At 31.1% G+C, this 19,638-nt stretch overlaps 1 protein-coding gene and 1 long non-coding RNA gene across 2 annotated transcripts; one reads left to right on the top strand and one right to left on the bottom strand.

Annotated features, from left to right (window-relative positions):
* Positions 1-247: 247 nt before the first annotated feature.
* Positions 248-3,888, top strand: LOC108453597 (probable xyloglucan glycosyltransferase 12). The gene is made up of 5 exons (XM_017751797.2): positions 248-1,676; positions 1,780-2,088; positions 2,207-2,497; positions 2,602-2,715; positions 2,814-3,888. The coding sequence occupies exons 1-5, from the start codon at positions 924-926 to the stop codon at positions 3,438-3,440; spliced, it is 2,094 nt and encodes a 697-aa protein (XP_017607286.1). The 5' UTR covers positions 248-923; the 3' UTR covers positions 3,441-3,888.
* A 4,431-nt stretch (positions 3,889-8,319) lies between these two features.
* Positions 8,320-10,019, bottom strand: LOC128292941 (uncharacterized). The gene is made up of 3 exons (XR_008282931.1): positions 9,940-10,019; positions 9,379-9,461; positions 8,320-8,637 (listed from the first exon to the last, which is right to left on the bottom strand). It is a non-coding gene; the product is annotated as an uncharacterized LOC128292941 (long non-coding RNA).
* Positions 10,020-19,638: the final 9,619 nt, after the last annotated feature.

Below are 19,638 nucleotides of genomic sequence, written 5' to 3'. Positions count from 1 at the left end.
AAATCCAAGTGCATTATCCATTGTTCTTCCTTTTTCACCCATGGAGGACATTTTCCTTGTTAGAAACTAGAAACAGCTTTGAACTTTCTGGAGCTCGGCCTGTGTAATCATTTTAGTGGTAGGTATAATATTTTCTTTTTTCAGATTAAAATATTTTATTTCCTTTTATTTTAATCACATTTGGGTATTTTTGGAACAGGGTTAGCATTTTTACACGTGAGGGAAATCTATTCATTTTCTTTACCGCACACTGAAATTCGTCCCATGATTTTCTTTCCTAGTTATGAACATAATCACCATGCATTAATCCCTTTCCTTAATTGCCGTCTTTCCCGTAATTTAGCGTTTAAAATCTTTAAGATTTGGTTTAGGGTAAAAATAAAATCTTGTTTTGTCCAATTTGAATCGTTGATATTGACTGACAACGTGCTGTCGTGTTTTGTGGTTTTTTTTTTCTCTCTTCTTTTTTGAAAATCAAAATCAAAGACGTGTTGAGCTGTTACCATCTTTTTCCCAAATCTCTCTTTCCCTTTACCCTCATAAAATTTTTGGTTTTTTTTAAAGCCACCTCCTTTTTGCAAGCTGTAAGCCTTTAATTGAATGAGATGAGCTTTTTGGACCTTCCTTAATTTCCCACCCTCTGGTCTCAACTCTCACAAGCTCTCTCCTCTATATCTCTCCCTCACACTTCTCTGCTCTTCTTCAAAACCTTGTTTTCCCCTTTAAGTTTGATTGCTATTCTTTGCTTTTAGCAAAACTCCTATTCTTTTGTTCTTTTTTTTTTTTTTTTTAAATATCTGATAATGTTGTTTCACTTTTAGCTCTTCTTCTGTTTTTTCCTCGTACGGTTTTAATTTTCGACCGCTCAAGATCAAACCGAACAGATAAGTTCTAAGCATTTGAAAAAGGAAAAAAACCCAACAATGGCGCCGTCTTTTGATTTATGGGCAAAAGGCAGCCATAAAGGTACACCAGTTGTTGTCAAAATGGAAAACCCAAACTGGTCAATGTTCGAGCTTGAAGGTCCATCCGAAGACGATTTCCTCATCGGCAACACCCCGACCGGTTCTCGAGAAAAAGCGCGCGGCAAAAACGCCAAACAACTCACTTGGGTTCTCCTCTTAAAAGCTCACCGTGCTGCTGGCTGCTTGACTTCCCTTGGCTCCGCATTTGTCAGTCTCGGTTCAGCCGTCCGTCATCGGGTCGCTTCCGGTCGAACCGACGCCGACAGTACTTCCTCCAACGAAAACAAAACCGTTAAAACTAGGTTTTATAACTGCATCAAAGTGTTCCTGTGGTTATCTTTGTTGTTACTGGGTTTCGAGATAGCCGCGTACTTCAAAGGCTGGCATTTTGATGCCCCAAAGCTTCAGTTGCAGTACGTTTTCACTTCGCCTTACGGTGTTAGAGACGTGTTCGACTGGGTATACACTCGTTGGGTATTGATTCGGGTGGAGTATCTGGCTCCCCCTCTTCAGTTCCTCTCAAATTTCTGCATTGTTCTCTTCCTTATCCAAAGCTTGGATAGGTTAATCCTCTGTTTGGGTTGCTTTTGGATCCGTTTAAAAAAGATCAAGCCAATCCCCAAACAAGACGCTGTTGCAGATCTTGAATCTGGGGAAAATGGTTTCTTCCCAATGGTCCTCGTTCAGATCCCTATGTGTAACGAAAAAGAGGTAAAACAAAAAGCAAAAAAAAATGTAACTTTTTTTAATCATTAAAACAAACCCATTCTGTAATCATGGTTTAGTTTTAACATTTCTTTTTATTGTTTTGCAGGTTTACCAACAGTCTATTGGTGCTGTTTGTAATTTGGACTGGCCAAAATCCAAAATCTTGATTCAAATTTTGGATGATTCTGATGATCCAACCACTCAGCTGCTTATTAAAGAGGAGGTGCATAAATGGCAACAAGAAGGTGTCAACATTGTATACCGGCACCGTATAATTAGAGATGGCTACAAAGCTGGGAACCTTAAGTCCGCCATGGGTTGTAGTTATGTTAAAGACTGTGAATTTGTCGCCATTTTCGATGCTGATTTTCAGCCCACCCCCGATTTTCTTAAACGAACCGTACCCCACTTTAAGGTAACTAAAATTAACTTAATTCTCTTTCTAGTTTGATTCAATTTAGTGAATTCAAGCACAATTTAGCATGTTTAGGATCAGTTGAAGTGAAATTCAATATTGGTTATATGCATTACAGGACAATGAGGATGTAGGATTGGTTCAGGCAAGGTGGTCGTTTGTTAACAAGGATGAGAATTTACTAACCAGACTTCAAAACATAAATTTGGCATTTCACTTTGAGGTAGAGCAACAAGTGAATGGTATTTTCCTTAACTTCTTTGGGTTTAACGGGACTGCTGGAGTTTGGAGGATTAAGGCTTTGGAGGAGTCCGGTGGGTGGTTGGAGAGGACAACGGTTGAGGACATGGATATTGCTGTCCGAGCTCATCTTAAAGGATGGAAGTTCGTTTTTCTCAATGATGTCAAGGTATGGCTTGAGTTTAATCTGTGATATTGCTAGTTGAATTTAGCAGCCATTCACTTTCTTGGAAGTTAATGTTTGTTGTTTTTCTATCATCTGTTGTTTACCAGTGTCAATGTGAAGTTCCTGAATCCTATGAAGCTTATAGAAAACAACAGCATAGATGGCATTCCGGTCCTATGCAGTTGTTTCGTCTCTGTTTGCCGGATATTATCCGTGCTAAGGTGAATACTTTTTCCAAAGCTTGTTTTGGTTAACCAGCAATTGTTCTATTTTGTTGAATTCTGATTCCTATCTTTGTTCTTGTATGTCGGTAATGCAGATAAGCGTATGGAAGAAATTCAATTTGATCTTTCTGTTCTTTCTGCTCCGGAAACTGATCCTACCGTTTTATTCATTCACTCTTTTCTGCATTATTCTCCCGATGACCATGTTCGTTCCAGAGGCTGAGCTTCCTGCATGGGTTGTTTGTTACATCCCTGCTACAATGTCGTTCCTTAACATCCTTCCGGCACCAAAATCCTTCCCGTTCATTGTTCCTTACCTTCTTTTCGAGAATACCATGTCGGTGACCAAGTTCAATGCTATGATATCTGGTCTTTTCCAACTCGGCAGTGCATACGAGTGGGTCGTTACGAAAAAATCCGGACGATCTTCGGAGGGTGATCTTGTTTCATTGGTTGAGAAAAAGCCAAAACACCATCGGGTTGGATCAGAACCCAATCTTGAGGAAATGAAAGCTGATCTCCAGCAAGAACAGGAACAAAAGGCTCGTAAAAAGAAGCATAATAGAATATACACGAAGGAGCTCTCTCTGGCGTTCCTCCTCCTAACAGCTTCAGCTAGGAGCTTACTGTCTGCACAGGGTATCCATTTCTATTTCTTGCTGTTTCAAGGGATATCCTTCCTTCTGGTTGGTCTAGACCTTATTGGTGAGCAGGTTCTGTAAAGGACAGATTAGGGGCTGATACAAATACGCTGATGCCGGCGGAGACACGGAACTCAAACGTGAGACTTTGAATTGGTCTGAGAGTGATTTTCATCATCTTCTACCCTCTAGATTCTGGCCTTAATTACACCCAGCATAAGTTAGAATGGTGTTACAATGACAGCATAAATAGTCTCCATTTCGAACATAGGCAACACTTGAAATTTGTGATACTGTTCAGTGTATGTAAGGTTTTCCATTTTTTTTTTCTTTTTTTTTTTATTCTTTTGTTTTTCTGTCAATTCTTTTGTAAGAAAAAGAAAGAAAAAAATTGTTGTTCAAACTTTAAACTTAAAACAAGATGTAGTTAAGAGTTTCGGTTGAGGGTGTAAAATGGATGATCCCTTCCATCACCATTTTTTTCACCAAATCCAGGAAAAGTCAAGGAAACTTCATATCGTTATTGTCATATTTGGACAACTATCTCCTTTACTCTGTACATTAATCTTACCCAAACTCCACCCCAACCATCATTTCATGATCAAAAGCAACTTTTATAATTTACTTTTGGATAAACATATATCTTATCAAATTATGTCATTTTTGGTATTATAAAAGCCATCGTATTTTTCTAAATAATTTTAAAAATGATAATATTTGTATAGATTAAGTTGTTTTCATATCATCTAATTTTATTATACCAAGAATATCCTAAGGGTGTAAATAAAGGAAGAGTCTTTTTCATTTCTCGGCTACCTACAAATGGCAGTGTAGTAATGTAGGCTATTAATTTACGTACTTCATTTTTCTGAAGTTTTCAGCGGACAGTTAAAAATTTAGATGGAAAAAAACAGTGCCCATGAATTCTGTTTAGTTACATTGATTTTTATTACCTTGTTAAAAGAAATGTTTTTTTATTAAGAATATTCTCTCCATTTATAGAGTTTAAATCGGATCTCTCCATTTATAGAGTTTAAATCGGAAATCACACTTCAAAATGTCAATTTCCTTATCAAGGGAGGACTAATATAAATGAGTTGAAAAGCAAGAATAGATAACCCAGAAATGACGTTGTTGGGGTAGCTGGGAAGCACATGGGGGGTCTCCATTCCATTTTGTGGGTTCATAGGATGTAGCTGGCTCACCGAATTTATGATTGTAAAGCAGCTGGACCACACTATTCCATTAGGATGTGGATCCCCCCATTCCATAATTTCTTTTGTTTTCCCTCCACCCCCACGCCCAAACTTTAGAATATGATGTAATTGAAGGAAGAAAACTCCAACATGTTTTCCGATGATTGATGAGTTTCATGCAACCGTCTGCTTGCTTTCACAATGTTGTTCTTGAAAGAAAAAATAAAATTACATGAAATTGAAATCCATGGTCCAGCTGCAACATCTGGGAATTTGACTGGGTGGCATGTTGATGTGGCTTTTGGGCCCCATAAATGAATAGCTTGGATTTATTTTTGTAATTTCTCCCATTTTGAAAAAGGTATCTATAAAAGGATAATCCAGTGTTGTAATTGTCAAAAGTTACGCCAAAATGCAACCATTTTCCTTAAGGTTTAGCCTCTATATTAAACACGATGGCTTAATATAGTTGCGTAGATTGTAGAATACAACCAGTTCATCACTTAAAACAAATAACAAAATGGGAAAAACCATGAAAGGAATCTCAAGTTGGTAAACACAGCGACCACTCAGGTATGGCATAGAATAAGATGGTGACCCCTTAAAAGAAGGAAAACATTGGCAAGGATGTGGGTGACTAGGGACCAACGCAGTCGAATCATTTGCTAAAAAATATATGGAGTACGTATGGACCCAAAACAAAATTAAAATATGGGCAGTGCGCCATAACATCGTGGAAATGAAAGGGTGGAGGCATCACCCTTATGAAAAACACCAATCTTTATTCGTTGAAAAGTGAAAAAACTCTGATTCAGAAACTACACATTGTGGTCCTCTGTCCTTGCTGATTCTCCATATGAGGTCCATGATCAATTTTTATTATCCAAGTCAATATTCCCGGAATGCTACAACATACTCTTTTAATTTGAGCTTCAAAGAAGGTCCTATAGCGCAATCTCCAATGCCTCTGAATATCATGACTTAACCAGAGAGAGGCATCAATTTCAATACCTTCTAAATCTGTTGCTGTTGGTCACATGAAAAGCAATGACAAAATATGAACACCCCAGACATTGTTTTGATTGAAAAGACTGAAGGCCAATTCATTGTGGTCTTATGGAGTGAAAGACCCCAATAATTGAGAAATTAGAATGACTTCCACAATAAAAGACTGGGCCCCCAAGAACCTAATGACCTTAAGGCGAATGCCCATATGAACTGGGCTCCCATACACTTTTCACTAAATCCCTCCCTCAAATGAAATATTATTATACATTATGGTTTTTACAAAAAATAGTTACAAGTTCGAGAATAAATCCACCCCAAAATTAAAACATAATAAATCAAATTCGTGTTTTGAATTTCGCACTATTCCTATAATAAATTATTTATATATATTTTTGTGAATTATTAAAATATTACATAAGCATGAAAGGAAAAACAAAGTTAGTGGCTCCCCTCCCAAAAATAATAATTCAATTTAAACTCTTTTAATTTTGTCGTATAATATATTTTTGGTCCTCCTAAACTTTAATAATTAATTTTAAAATTTTAACATAAAACTATTAACTTTATAGTTTTATCTCAATTCCATAAACTTCATCCTTGCATGAAAAATAACAATAACAATAATGGAGACCATAGTGTAGAGAACATTGATAGAAAGCTAAAATAAATTTTAATAAGACATTCAACTTTGAAAACAAATAAACTTATTTTAGATGTGTTCATGGGTTAGGCTAGAGAATGATATTAACATATTTTATGTTTGCTCAAGCCCGACTTAGCCTGAAATATGGGTTTAAAATTTTGGCCAAACCTATCTATATTTGCAAAAGATAAACCCAAACCCATTTCAGACTCATCCGTATTTAAAAAAAATATTTTATTTTAATATTTAATAATTTATACATATTTTATTTATTAAAAATTCTTATAGTCATCTTAACATTATTTTAAATTTTACAATAGGGCAGCATTATATATTTAGTATAAGTTTGTTTTCATAATGTGTCCTAAATTACACAATATATAAAATAAACATAAGTTGGATCAGGTCGGGTGAGCCTTGAATGTTTAAGCTTGAGCTCAGCTCATATTTTAAATAGGTCTAATTTTTTTATCCAGATCTATTTTTCGGGCCTAATATTTTTGCCCAAGCCCTCTCAAATTTCAAATGGGCCTTCAAGCCTAAATAAATAGCCCGATCCATGAACAGATCTAATGGCAATACAAATTGCTTACACCCTATGCAACGACCCGAACTTTAAGGTTATTAAAAAGGTGTATCTTCGGATCACTGTTTTTGAAAAATGGATTAGAAAATATTTATTAAAAATATTTATGAAGTTAATCGAGTGGTTAATTAGAGTTTTAATTAAGTGAATTTAGCTTAATTAAGAGTAATTAGGAAAAATGACTAAATTGAATAAAGGATGAAAGTTGAATTGTAGATTAAAAGAAAATAAAAAGGGACCAAATAGGCAATTATGCCTAATGTATGAATTTAGGCGGCAAAAGATGGAAGAGTCTAGGATTTTCTTATATTATTTAATTAATTTATTATTATGGTTATTATTATTTAATTGATATTAAGTTATTATATTATGAAATAAATTGAAATAAAGACAAATGTGTGATGATAAAATTGTACAAGTGTAATATATGTATTTGAACACTTGGAATATAACTGTATATTTACTTAATTTTAGAATAAAAGATATTTATTAATTAAATAATTAAATAATGAGTTTTTGTTTGATAAATAAATTAAATAATGACAATCGTAATGAATTTATTGGTACAAATGTGAAATATAAGTGTGTACAATTGTAATATTAGTATTTAATATTAAATAAGATATTTATTAATTAAATAATTATATTATGAGATTTTTATGTAATAAATATATTAAATTATAAAAATATATGGTAAAATTTGTGACGTGTAATAATAAAAAATGCATACAAGTGTTAAATAAATATTTGTTATTAAATAGATTTTTAAATATAGATATTTTTTATTATATTTTATATATATATATAGTAAAGACAACGGAGTTAGCTAGAGAAAATACGGTTTGTATTTCTATAATCCGAACTCAGTCATTATTTGTTATATTTATATTTAGTGTTAGAATTATGATATTTTACAATTGAAATGGATTGATTTTGGTATGTGATGAATTTATCAAATTTATATTGATTGAAATCATTTTGATTGAATTTATATTGATTGAAATATATAATATATATATGTAACGCCCCTTACCCGAGACCGTTGCCGGAGTCGAGCACAAGGCACTACTAAACTTATTTGAGCACTTAACCAAATTCAGATAATTTATATCATACTTTTTAGATAAGCTGTCCAACTGCGTCATAGTTGCTAAATAATTCATATCTCGAGTTATAAAACTTGAAATCCAAATCCGTAAATTTTCCCCGAATTTATACTCATATATCTAGTTACCAATTTTTTTATATAATTTTTGGTTGGTCCAATTAGTACAGTTTATTAGTTAAATCCTCCCCTATTTCAGGGTTTGGCTACTTTGACCCCTGTGCACTACGAACCAAATTTCTCTCTGTACAAAATTCAAATAACCATGCCGTTCATTTCTCTTAAAAATAGACCCAACGAGGAATCCATACATATACAGTATGACTCATAATTATTTTTGTGCAGTTTTTAATGATTTTCTAAAATCAGAACAGGGGATCTCGAAGTCATTCAAACTCTGTCTCACAACAATTTAAATATCTCATAGCATAAAATCCAATTGCATACACTGTTTCCTCTATATGAAACTAGACTCATTAGGCTTTAATCTCATTTTTTTCTCAGCCCTTAACTCAATTTCCACAATTTAAAGTGAATTTTCAAAGTCAAACTACTGCTACTTACCAAAAACTGTTTTAGTACAAATATTGTTAACTAGTTTATAATATCTTTACTTCAATTCATTCAAACTCTATACATGCCATATAAATCTTTAAACATAAAACAAAAACTACCGGAATTGATCTGAATAGTGTGCCCTGTTGTGTTGATCCGATTTACCAACTTCTCTTTAATTCAATCTACAAAAGAAATTATCAAACACACACAAATAAGCTTATTGAAGCTTAGTAAGCTCATAGGCATAAAAACACAAATCATATCAAATATTGTACACAATCATATATCTATTAGTTTAACTATTTCATCCTCCAAATCACAATTTCATTAATAACTCATTGGAATAATTTCCATATGGCTACTCACAATTTAACTCCCTTAGGCCCATTTCTCATTTACTTCATTGTCAAATTAGGGAACAATAAGGAATTGAGTGCTTCATTATCACATTGCCATAGTAAACTATGGACTTTCACATTGTTACGCATCACACACAAGCCATAGCCTTGCCATGGTCTTACACGGTTCACATATCATACCAAGCCATATCCTGACATGGTCTTATACGGAATCACATTATCACATTATACCGATGCCATAGCCCACTATGGTCTTATCTGAGTCATATTATCACATTGCACCGATGCCATAGCCCACTATGGTCTTATCTGAGTCATATTATCACATTGCACCGATGCCATAGCCCAGCTATGGTCTTAAACGGCGCACTTATCACATATTTTTCGTCAATTCATCGAGGTCACGAATAGAAGCACTCAAATCCATTGTTCCTACTAATTTGTACTTTTAGTTACACATTATTTATTAGTTAATGCAAATTGATAGTATTCATCAACAATAAAATACTTTAACAATCAAAAGATTTTCATATCAAAACATTGAACTTTGCCATATGAACTTACCTGGACTAATTTGCAAAAGTCATAGAAATTCAGGGACTATTCTTGAATTTTCTCCTTTCCACGATTCAGTTTGTTTTCTTGATCTATAATTATAAAATCATTCCTTCATTAGCATCCATTTCAATTCTATTCTATTTCACAATTTATGCCCTTAAATTTTCAAAATTACACAATTACCCTAAACTTTTCAATTTTTACAATTTAATCCTGCTCAATTTATTCATAAATTGAACTAATTCTTCTCAAATAACACTTTATTTAAACATTATAAACTATTTCACAACCTTTTACATTCAAAGTTTCATCACAAAACCCTAATTTTATAACTTTCACAATTAGGTCCTAAATAATGATTTCTATGAAAATCTCTTCATAAAATCATTATATAATAGAATTAAAACCTCAATTCCTTGATAAATCATCATAAACTTTCAGCACTTATTCATGGAAACTTTCAAAATTATCCATATAATCAAAAACTAATGAATTAAACATATGGACCTAGTTGTAAAAGTCACAAAAACATAAAAATTATCAAGAAAAAGCAAGAATTAAACTTACATGATGTAAAATATTAAAAACCAGCTTTCTCCAGACCTTCTATGGCGTTTTGGCTGATAAAATATGAAGAGATCTCTAGATTCTTCAATTTTGTTCTTATTTTATATGTTAAAGTTGTGAAATTTCCAATTTTGCCCTTATTTCCCTTATTTTTCTGCTGATTTTCTTGCCTTTTCTGTCCAGCCTATTCACTTTTAGGCTTAATTTCCCTTTAAATCTTCCTTCTTTTAACACTTGAGCTATTTAATCCTTTTAGCAAAATTTATTTTTATTACAATTTAGTCCTTTTTATTTAATTGACTACCTAATCGTTAAAATTTCTCAACCAAACTTTAATACTAGCTAAATGAAACTTCATAAATATTTATAAAAATATTTTATAGCTTGATTTTCAAATTCGAGGTCTCGATACCTCGTTTTTGACCCGCTTGACCTAATAAATTCTTTTAATTCACTAATTTCACCATTTCACAAATTCTTCTAAATTCTTACTTGACTCATAAATATTAAATTACTATCTTGTTCAATCTTATTTGTCGGATTTAGTGATCTCAAATCACCATTTCCGACACCACTTGAAAAATTAGGTCGTTACAATATATATATATATATGATTTATGTAAAATTTGAATATTGAATGAATGTTATATTAAAAAAATTATATTGATTGGAAATATGAGGAATTGATATGAATATATGTGATTATTAGAATGGTATATTGATGAAAGACTTATTAAATTGAGAAAGTGAATCAAATACCCTATTAATGATGTCGGACCAGATTGGATACAAATGGCATGCCATTGGATTTGTGATGTGATGGGGAGATTTGTAGTTCGGCCGAGAAGATGTTTCTGTTATTATATACTTCGGTTTATCCGAAGAGGCATTTAATGCCTTATTGGTGTGTTTGGGAGGATATGATATACTGGTGTATTATGGAGGATTTATAATATTCCGGGTGTGTTTGGGTTGGATATTCTGGTGTGTTTGGGTTGGATATTCTGGTATCTATCAGAGTCCGAGTCTTGTTAATAGCGATAAATAAGTGAAAAGATAAATCGAGTGAATTTGATTGATTGAGCTATTGGAATGAAATGAGAAATTGAATTGAGAATTGAAATTGAGATATGAGATTGAAAACATGAACCAAAAGGTTCATGAAATGAGTGAAGTTCAAATGGATGATGATTGATGTTAGAATGAATTAAAATTGTATATTGTTAAGAAGTAAAGTGTGAATACAAATGAATTGTGAATATATTGTAAAGAATTTATACGGTAAGCAAATGAAAAGAATTGAGCAAATATGTTGTTGTGTTTGTTATATGGCTTGTATAGAATTTTTATGGTAAGTAAATGAAACTTATCTATAAAATAAATAAATGAATAGTTTTATTTGTTATTGTGATTTTAAGTTTAATTGTTATATTATTAAGTGTTTGGATTATAGAAATACCACTGAGTATACCATACTCAGGTACGGTTTGTTTCCGTGCGCAGGTAAAGTAAAGATAGAACGTTGAATCAGCATCCCAGGCCGATCCCGAATTCAATGAGGTAAAGTGTGTTAATTATGGGTAATGGCATGTACCTAGGATGTCTTATGTGTGTGTCATTTTGAAATTGTAAATGTAAGGATGAAATAAATAAATTTAGGTTTGGTTATGGTATAAAATAGGATTTGACTAATTTGGTATGAATTTGAATTTTGTGAGACAATGTCGATTGATTTTGGAATTCCCTATTCTAAATTGGGAAAATCATTAAAAATTGTATAAAAATAATTATGAGCTATAATTTATATGCTTAGAATCTTTAATGAGTCTATTTTCAAGAGAAATAAACGGGAACATCATCCGAGTCCTATGCTATGAGATAATTAAATTTTAGTAAAAAAGGGTCGAAGTTGTCAAATAGCAGACCAGGGGTAACTTTGAAGAATAAACTGTACTAATTGGCTATATTAAAAATTCTGAAAATTTTATGGTAGAAAGGTATATGAGTCTAGTTTTAAGGAAAATTAACGAACTTAATTTGAAGTTTCGTAGCTCAAGTTATAAATATTTTAGTGACTGCTGCTCAAGAAGACAGCTTTGACATAAACATAAGAAAATAATGGAATTGTGTGTAATTATTTTGTAAACTCCGGTAATGCTCCATAACCCTCTTCTGGTGACGATTTGGGGTTAAGGGGTGTTACACCCTACAAATGGCATTTGTGATCAAATTAGATTTAGAGGTGTGCATGGGTCGGGCTACCCGGCCCGGCCCGAAGGCCCGCCAGAAAAATGGGAGAGTTTGGGTAAAAATATAGGCCTGAAATATGGGTTTGGGCACAAAAACGAGGCCCGTTTAGAAAATGGGCTGGGCTCGGGTACAATTTTTTCGGCCCGGGCCAGGCCCGGCCCGAATTATATAATAAATATATATTTTTTTTATTTTTAATTATATTTTAATTTTAATTTTAATTTTAATATAATCAATTTTTATTATATTTTTCAAATCGTGTATTGTTTTAAGAATTGTTTTAATATATTTTTATTTGTTTTTTTGTTTTAATATTTGTTTTAAATGTATTTGATTATTTAATATATTTTAAAAATTTTATTTAATAAAATAAGTTAAAAAAAATTTAATATGGGCCGGGCCGGGCTCAGACTTCATAATTTTATTTCGGGCCGGGCTTGGGCAGATTTTTAGGCCCATATTTTGGGCCGGGCTGGGCCCGGGGCCTAGAAAACTAGCCTAAAATTTTTTATGGGCCCGGCCCCAACCTCGCCCGGCTTGACCCGGCCCATGCACACCTCTAATTAGATTGAGCTCAGGTCAAAATTTCTTTCCAAAGTTAAGCTCAAATAAAAGATGGGTCTATCTATTATTTTGCTCAATCTCATTTTTTAAATTGTGGATTTTTGTTCATATCTCTTCATATTTTGAGAAAATTTTATATTTTGACGAATAGTTCAACCTTTGGACGAATCTATTTGTGATGTTTTTTTTTTCTTTCTTTTTGTAACTAAAATATTTACTGTCAGTAGCAATAACTAATCTCCTTATCGGGATGCTCTCCATAAAAAATAAATAATTAACCATGAAATATGCTCCATTTTCATGAATCACCATTAAAATCTCTTATTGACACTCTAATAATGAATATTGCAATTGGGTTGATATAATCCTCCTTCACCTAATTTGTAGTTTTACAGTATAAAAAAAAATACAACCTTTCATTTTTTTTAAGTGGTAATTAAAAAATTCATTCAAACACGATTTTCAAATCCAATTAAGTAGCATTGTGAATGATAAAAGGTGAAATTAGAACACACTCACACAGGCTAAATGTGAACGGGCTTGCTTAAGAAGAACAAGTCTCCTGCGTTACTCAGTTATTTTGACCCAATTGAAAGATTTGCTTAACATATGCTTTTTGTTATGTTACATCTTAAAATTCGATTGAGTTGGTGTCACTAGCAATTGAGTTTTAATTCGATTGTGAAATTATTTAAAAAAAAAATATTTTGGTTTTTTCTTTTATATTTTTATGTAAAATCTTGAAAAACACCATAACATTTACTCTTCAATTTTACTATTTTAATGAAAATCATATTTTATTTTTATTTCAGTTTTTATAATTTTATTACATTATTATTTTTACTCACAAATATATTAAAATTTATTATTTTTTATACTTTCATATCTCATAATCATATTGATATCCTTCTTTCCATTTTATTTTACTGTTATATTCTTTTCTTTTCATTTTATATATATAGTAGATGCTTGTTAGTCCAGTAGGCAAGGAAAGAAGATACTTTCTTTCAATAATAATAACTAAGATTTGATCTTTTCATAAGCTTAAAAATAATAATAATAAAAGAAATTGAATGTAGCAAATCATGTAAGAGAAAGTGATCTTAAGGGTTCTTTTTCCTCGCCCACATAAATTTGACACTCTTTTATAAACGGTGTTAATTCAATTAAAATTGATATAAATATTATTTTACGTATAAACAAGATTAATCATCAAGCCAAATTAAATGAAGGCAACAAAATATGTAATAATATATGTGTAACTCAACATCAAAAGAAAAACAGTATTTTATTTCTCTGACAATTTTTACCATTTTTAGACAAGTAGAAAAACACAACGTGTTCATAATCATTTTTATTTTGCGAAATTCTAAAACCTTGTTCCATTAGACATAATCAAATCATTGAATTTTTGCCTTTGATTTTACTAAATTTCTTTCCTGCTACAGTAATGATTATGAAATACCTTGAGACAGCAGTAAGTTTTAGTTAGGTTTTTTTTTTTTTTTGTGGGCAAACTAAGATCGGATCGGAGAGGGAAAAATTAAGAAAAGAATAACAAAGTTGCAAAGCTTGTGCAGAGTGATCCCAATCCCAAGATTTCCTCACATGCAGACCTTGCAAGCTTATTTCCTAACCCCAAAATTAATTAAACCCTTAATATAATAAAATATCTTATGCGTGCGAATATTCGATAATCGCGCCCCAAGTCCCCAAACTATTTTTTTATTTTTCTCAATTATGTAATATGTGAACCCTAGATTAATCATTTATCTAATCAATCTTTTCCAAATTCCCCCCCTTTTTTATTTCTTCTGCATGTGACTCTTTATTTGCAATAATCTTTGAATGATCTTCACGTAGATATTTGCGGTCACAATAATAAAACCTAACTATAAAGAAATGGTTTTTTTTTTTCTCAATTTCTTTTCGTTATTAATAATGGTCAAAAAAATAAACTTGAGTTATATCCTATTTTAATTGACGTTCAGAAATTTGGGTTTTGACCATCTTTTAAGGTGGTGCCCTAAACCCTAACACACCTTGGAATTAATTAAAACGAGTTAAAGATTGAAGATGATGTAAGAAGCATCTTTAGGTGTTTATTGAATTAAATCTTTCCTAGGGTTTACCATTCTCACTTCGCATTCTTTAAATCTTTGTCATCTTCTCGTTGCCAAAAAAAAAAACATCATCAAATGAAATCATATTCAAGTGCTCTTTCTCCATTAAAAAAATGGTTTTCATTTTCTTGGGTGTTGGACTCTATTACACTTGCAAATGGATGGCATGAGTGGAGCCCAAACTCCAACTAATTAAAAGTGTGAATTGTCTACGTATATTTTATTAGTAGTATGTTTGGGGGTTTAACCAAGGTTTTTAACTTGTTCCTCTTATGCATTTGCCAATTGTTCAAGACCTTCATGCTTCTTGCACTTTTCATGGGAAGCCTAGTCAACCACGTGTCGATCATGAGCCATGTTGGGGTTAATTAACTTAACGTTGTTCGAGGGATACTTAGAGAAGCGATCTAACATTTAGTTTAATTTGATAGATTTTGATCAAAGTGGAGGATCAAATCTACACTTAATACTAATTAAGAGATAGTCGATCAAAGTTTGAACTTTGATCAGATATAATCATTTGATTAAATATTTTAAATTATCATTTTGATTTAAATTCTCAAATGTTTTAATGAAAAATTTAAATATTAATGTTGTATTAATTATGTCATTTAATTAATTTAATTGTCAATTTAGTATAAATACCAATTCAAATATGATGTGATGTATTTTTAAAATAAATAGATCAAACTGTCAAGACATGTAAATATATTGTATGAACAACCGAGAGGTTTTCTTTCCAATATTAGATTCAAGATGTTCACATGGTATGTATATTTGTGTTTGTAATTTCATCCACTTATTTTCAATATATTTTATGTCAATTTAATATGATATTATTGATAAGTATAGAGATAATAAAGTTTAAATTATTTAATAAATTTTGAATTAATTTGCTCAAAATAAATTTTTTTAACAGCAAGGGTAGGGTGGGTGGATGATTTCTTTTAAATTTATTATTTGGAAAGGAGGATATGGAGTGGTTGGGATTTTGTTTGCCTTGTGCTCTATGATATTTATATTTTACTTTTAAAATGTATTTATAAATTATGCATTAAATTTTAAATTATTTAAGTGTTTTTCATGTTTATATGTTAATTGTATATTGATTTTTTTTATAAATAATTAAGAAATATCAAATAGGGACATGACAATTATAATATCAATGGAGATAATAGTGATATTCAAATTTTAATAGTAGTAGAGGAATGGTGCCAGGGGCGGAATAGAACAAACCAATAGTGAATTGGTGGTGGATTTAACTATATTTGCTGTTATGTGTTGTTATCTCCAACAAGATTGATGGAATTACCTAATTAATAGGAAACTAGTATTTAAGACTCAATTAGAATAGTCTAAAAATTAAAATTAATTTAAATTATAAATCAAAATTGAGATATATATATATATATATAGCAAAATTAACCCTTTATATTATTATATGTCAAGTTGAAGTTGTTTAAAGCATTTCAAGATGTGGTGCAACAAAAACAAAGCTGAGTCAAATGAGGATGTGTGACCTCAACATGCTTCTTGTGCACATGCAAAGCAATTTTATAGAATAAACATGTAGTATTAGACACGGGAACTGACTTTAAGGTTTAATGAAAGATGCTAAGCACTTTGGCCCTTCATGATTTTGTCCAAATTGATGGCTTGTAGAAAGAAGTATCCCAGTATGGGAGGAAATTGACATGTACTTCAAGTAACTAGAGATTTCATTTAAGTTGCAATTTTATGACGCAGGACCTCTACTTTTATGGTTACCCATTTCCATTTAAATGAAACCATATTTGAAGAAGAGAACAAAATGGTAGTTCCCATATTTTATTTTCCATAAAATAAAATATGATATTAACTGGGCTGAGAGAGAAAGAGAATGGAGAGAGGCGAAACAGATACCAATGAGTGAGCCGAAGACCCTTTTTGAAATATTAAAAATTTCTAAGCCAAGGCCCTAGAAAACCTTGGAGCTAAGGGGTCTTTTAAAAAAATAATAACCAAAGGGAGACACCAAACCCAAGTTGAAGCAGCTTAGGCAGGAAGTGAACAAGGCAAAGATAGGCATGGTTTGGTCCCTTGAAGATCTCAATTCTAGTTTATTTTTATGAACAAGAAAACAAAAAGACGATAAGACATGCCTTTGGGATTACACACTTCTTTGGACTTGCAAACAAACAAACAAAAAAAACCCTAGAAAGAGATAACAAAAACAAATTTAAAATCATGGTCGTTGTTTCCCATGCGTCTTCGATTTTGATACCTCTAGGTGTTATTGTTCATATTCGTCATTCATTTAACAATAAATATAAAATAAAAATGAGGGTCCCCTGTACTTCCCGACGTAAATTTGTATTATTTTCTCACTGCCATGGAAACTCGCAGAAAGTTTCTACCTCAAACTCAGGGAGAGAGATGAATGTAATCATGTTCTCATCCAAATAGTCTATTTTGCTTCATTGGGGTCCAACTTGAAATGTTCTTTTGACTCAGCAACACACATTTATATATATATATATACTTGTGTAACACTTCTCACTTATCTCTGGTCTCTCTAGTCACTATATCTAAAAGAGTAAAAAGAAAGAAAAAAAGTAAAATATTGAAAAAGGTGGGGCTAAGCTACAAAGCTAGTCACGTGAGCATCATGACCTCAACTGGGGTCACCCTATTATATGTTTCTTCCCTTGTAATTATTACATGTTTTGGTTAGGGTAGGCTTTCTAGGATACACTGGCTTAGTTACTCCCTCTCCCCCTTCCTCACTTTTTCTTTAATAATACCTATTTATTAGTCTATTAATACTACTTATTTCTTTTTAATTATCTTTAACTTAAAAAATATGTAAGTGTTTTCGAAGAAGAAAAAAAAACGAAAAGATGCAGTCAAAGATAAGAGTTTGGCTTCGTTTTATACTTGTAAAGGTTTGTGTTGTTGTTGGTTGATAATAATAAGTAGTAATAAATCTGTCTGTCCCTCACTCTCTGCTTGCCAGGATGATTATTATTATTATTATTATTGTTATTTGGTATAATTCATAGGTGATAGGTCCCTATTGGAGTAGGACCTCATAGCTGTAGATTGTGAAAAGAAATCCCAATTTTCAAACCCGGCAGAGGGAAGGGCGTGCTGGCACCTCACTAGCTAGGTTGGCTGCGCAAGGTCTTCTATCCATTGCTTTTTTTACCGTGCATTTTGAGACCCATATTTTAAACATTTTTTTATTTCCTTTTAATTCTTATTTTATTCATCACTGTGACCCCAGGAATTTTTATAGCGTCTCATAAAAGGGAATAACCTTTTATTTTGGAAAATAAATCATATATTTTCTCCAACACACTATATCCTACATTTATTATTGGATTATAGCACAAGTTTCATACGTTTGTTTGTGTCAACTATGTTTTACATAGGGTAGTAAATTAATTGTTATGTGGGGACGAATATTGTTAGCTGAGGGTGGTAAATTAAGTGTTATGTACTGACGAATATTGTTAGCTGAGTCCGCACCTTGATAAAAACTCCTATATAAATCAAAGCTCTTTTTAATATTAAATTTTAGGTTGGCCATGAATATAGTACTACTATCTAAAAATCATAAAACATCATATTTCCATCTCCGTCTCTGTCTCTGTCTCAGTCTTGCCTTATCTTAGTTTAATTTTAATATTTGAGTTTTTTTTAATTTAATATTTATATTTAAATTTTTTCTTTTGCCTTAGCCAATGTTTAATATGTATACTCTAATAAAACTACTTTAATTGATAAAAAAAACTAAATTAATAAATTTTAAATACCATTTCTAATATTGAAACTAAATTAATATATTTATTATTTCCAAAATTATAACCAGAAAAACATGCCACTGTCCTTGTATTGAATTCGCAATCAACCTGTTTAAAGAGGGCTTAGACGTCACATCCTGTATATTTAAATATTTTTTATTTTTATTTTTAATTTATTAAATAGTATATTTTATAAGTTTAAAATTTTACATTAATTAAATAAAATTAGTTTAATTTATACAAGGCATCAGTTAATTTTGAAAAAAATTAAGTAATGAAATTAAAGGCTAAAATATTAATAAATGCTTTTTTTAAATTACGAAAATAGGTTGGATTTTTGAATATTTTAACTAACTAAAATTGGTCTATTTTGTAAATATTCAAAATTCGACTTATTTCTCTAATTTTAAAAATATATTTTTAATATTTTTTCAAAATGAAAGAATAGTAAGAAAGAACCGGATAATAAAACATTAAGTAATTAGATAAACATTTAAAAATAAAAAAATTGATTTAGCAATAATAACCATAATAAAAAAAGATGATCTAGCAAAAAAATTAATTCTTTTTACACACTTATAATTTATTAGTGCTAATAATATTTGATTAATATGCATTTATACACGTAATTATTAGTTGAAAAAAAAAAAACATTCACGATTGTGCAAGAATACACATAATAGTAACAATATCAAACAACAAACAATAATTGAAGATATAAATTTTGATTTAACTTTTTCTTAATCATAACATTATTTATTTTTAAAAAATTATATAAAAATAATTCGATATAATTTTATTACTACACATAATAAATCCTTTTATCGCACGGGCAATTATGGTCGCAATTTTTTCTTCTATTTTGGACATATGTTGCAACTTGTTAAAATTAATTTATTTTTAAAACTCATAATTTAGTAATACACATATTTAATTCGTACATAGTACGAGAATATAAACTAATATATATATTATAC

Source organism: Gossypium arboreum, chromosome 5 (genome assembly GCF_025698485.1).
Source record: "Gossypium arboreum isolate Shixiya-1 chromosome 5, ASM2569848v2, whole genome shotgun sequence".
Taxonomy (NCBI): Eukaryota; Viridiplantae; Streptophyta; class Magnoliopsida; order Malvales; family Malvaceae; genus Gossypium; species Gossypium arboreum.
The sequence above is the reverse complement of the archived record's forward strand: the minus strand, read 5'-3'. Positions and strand labels throughout refer to the sequence as shown.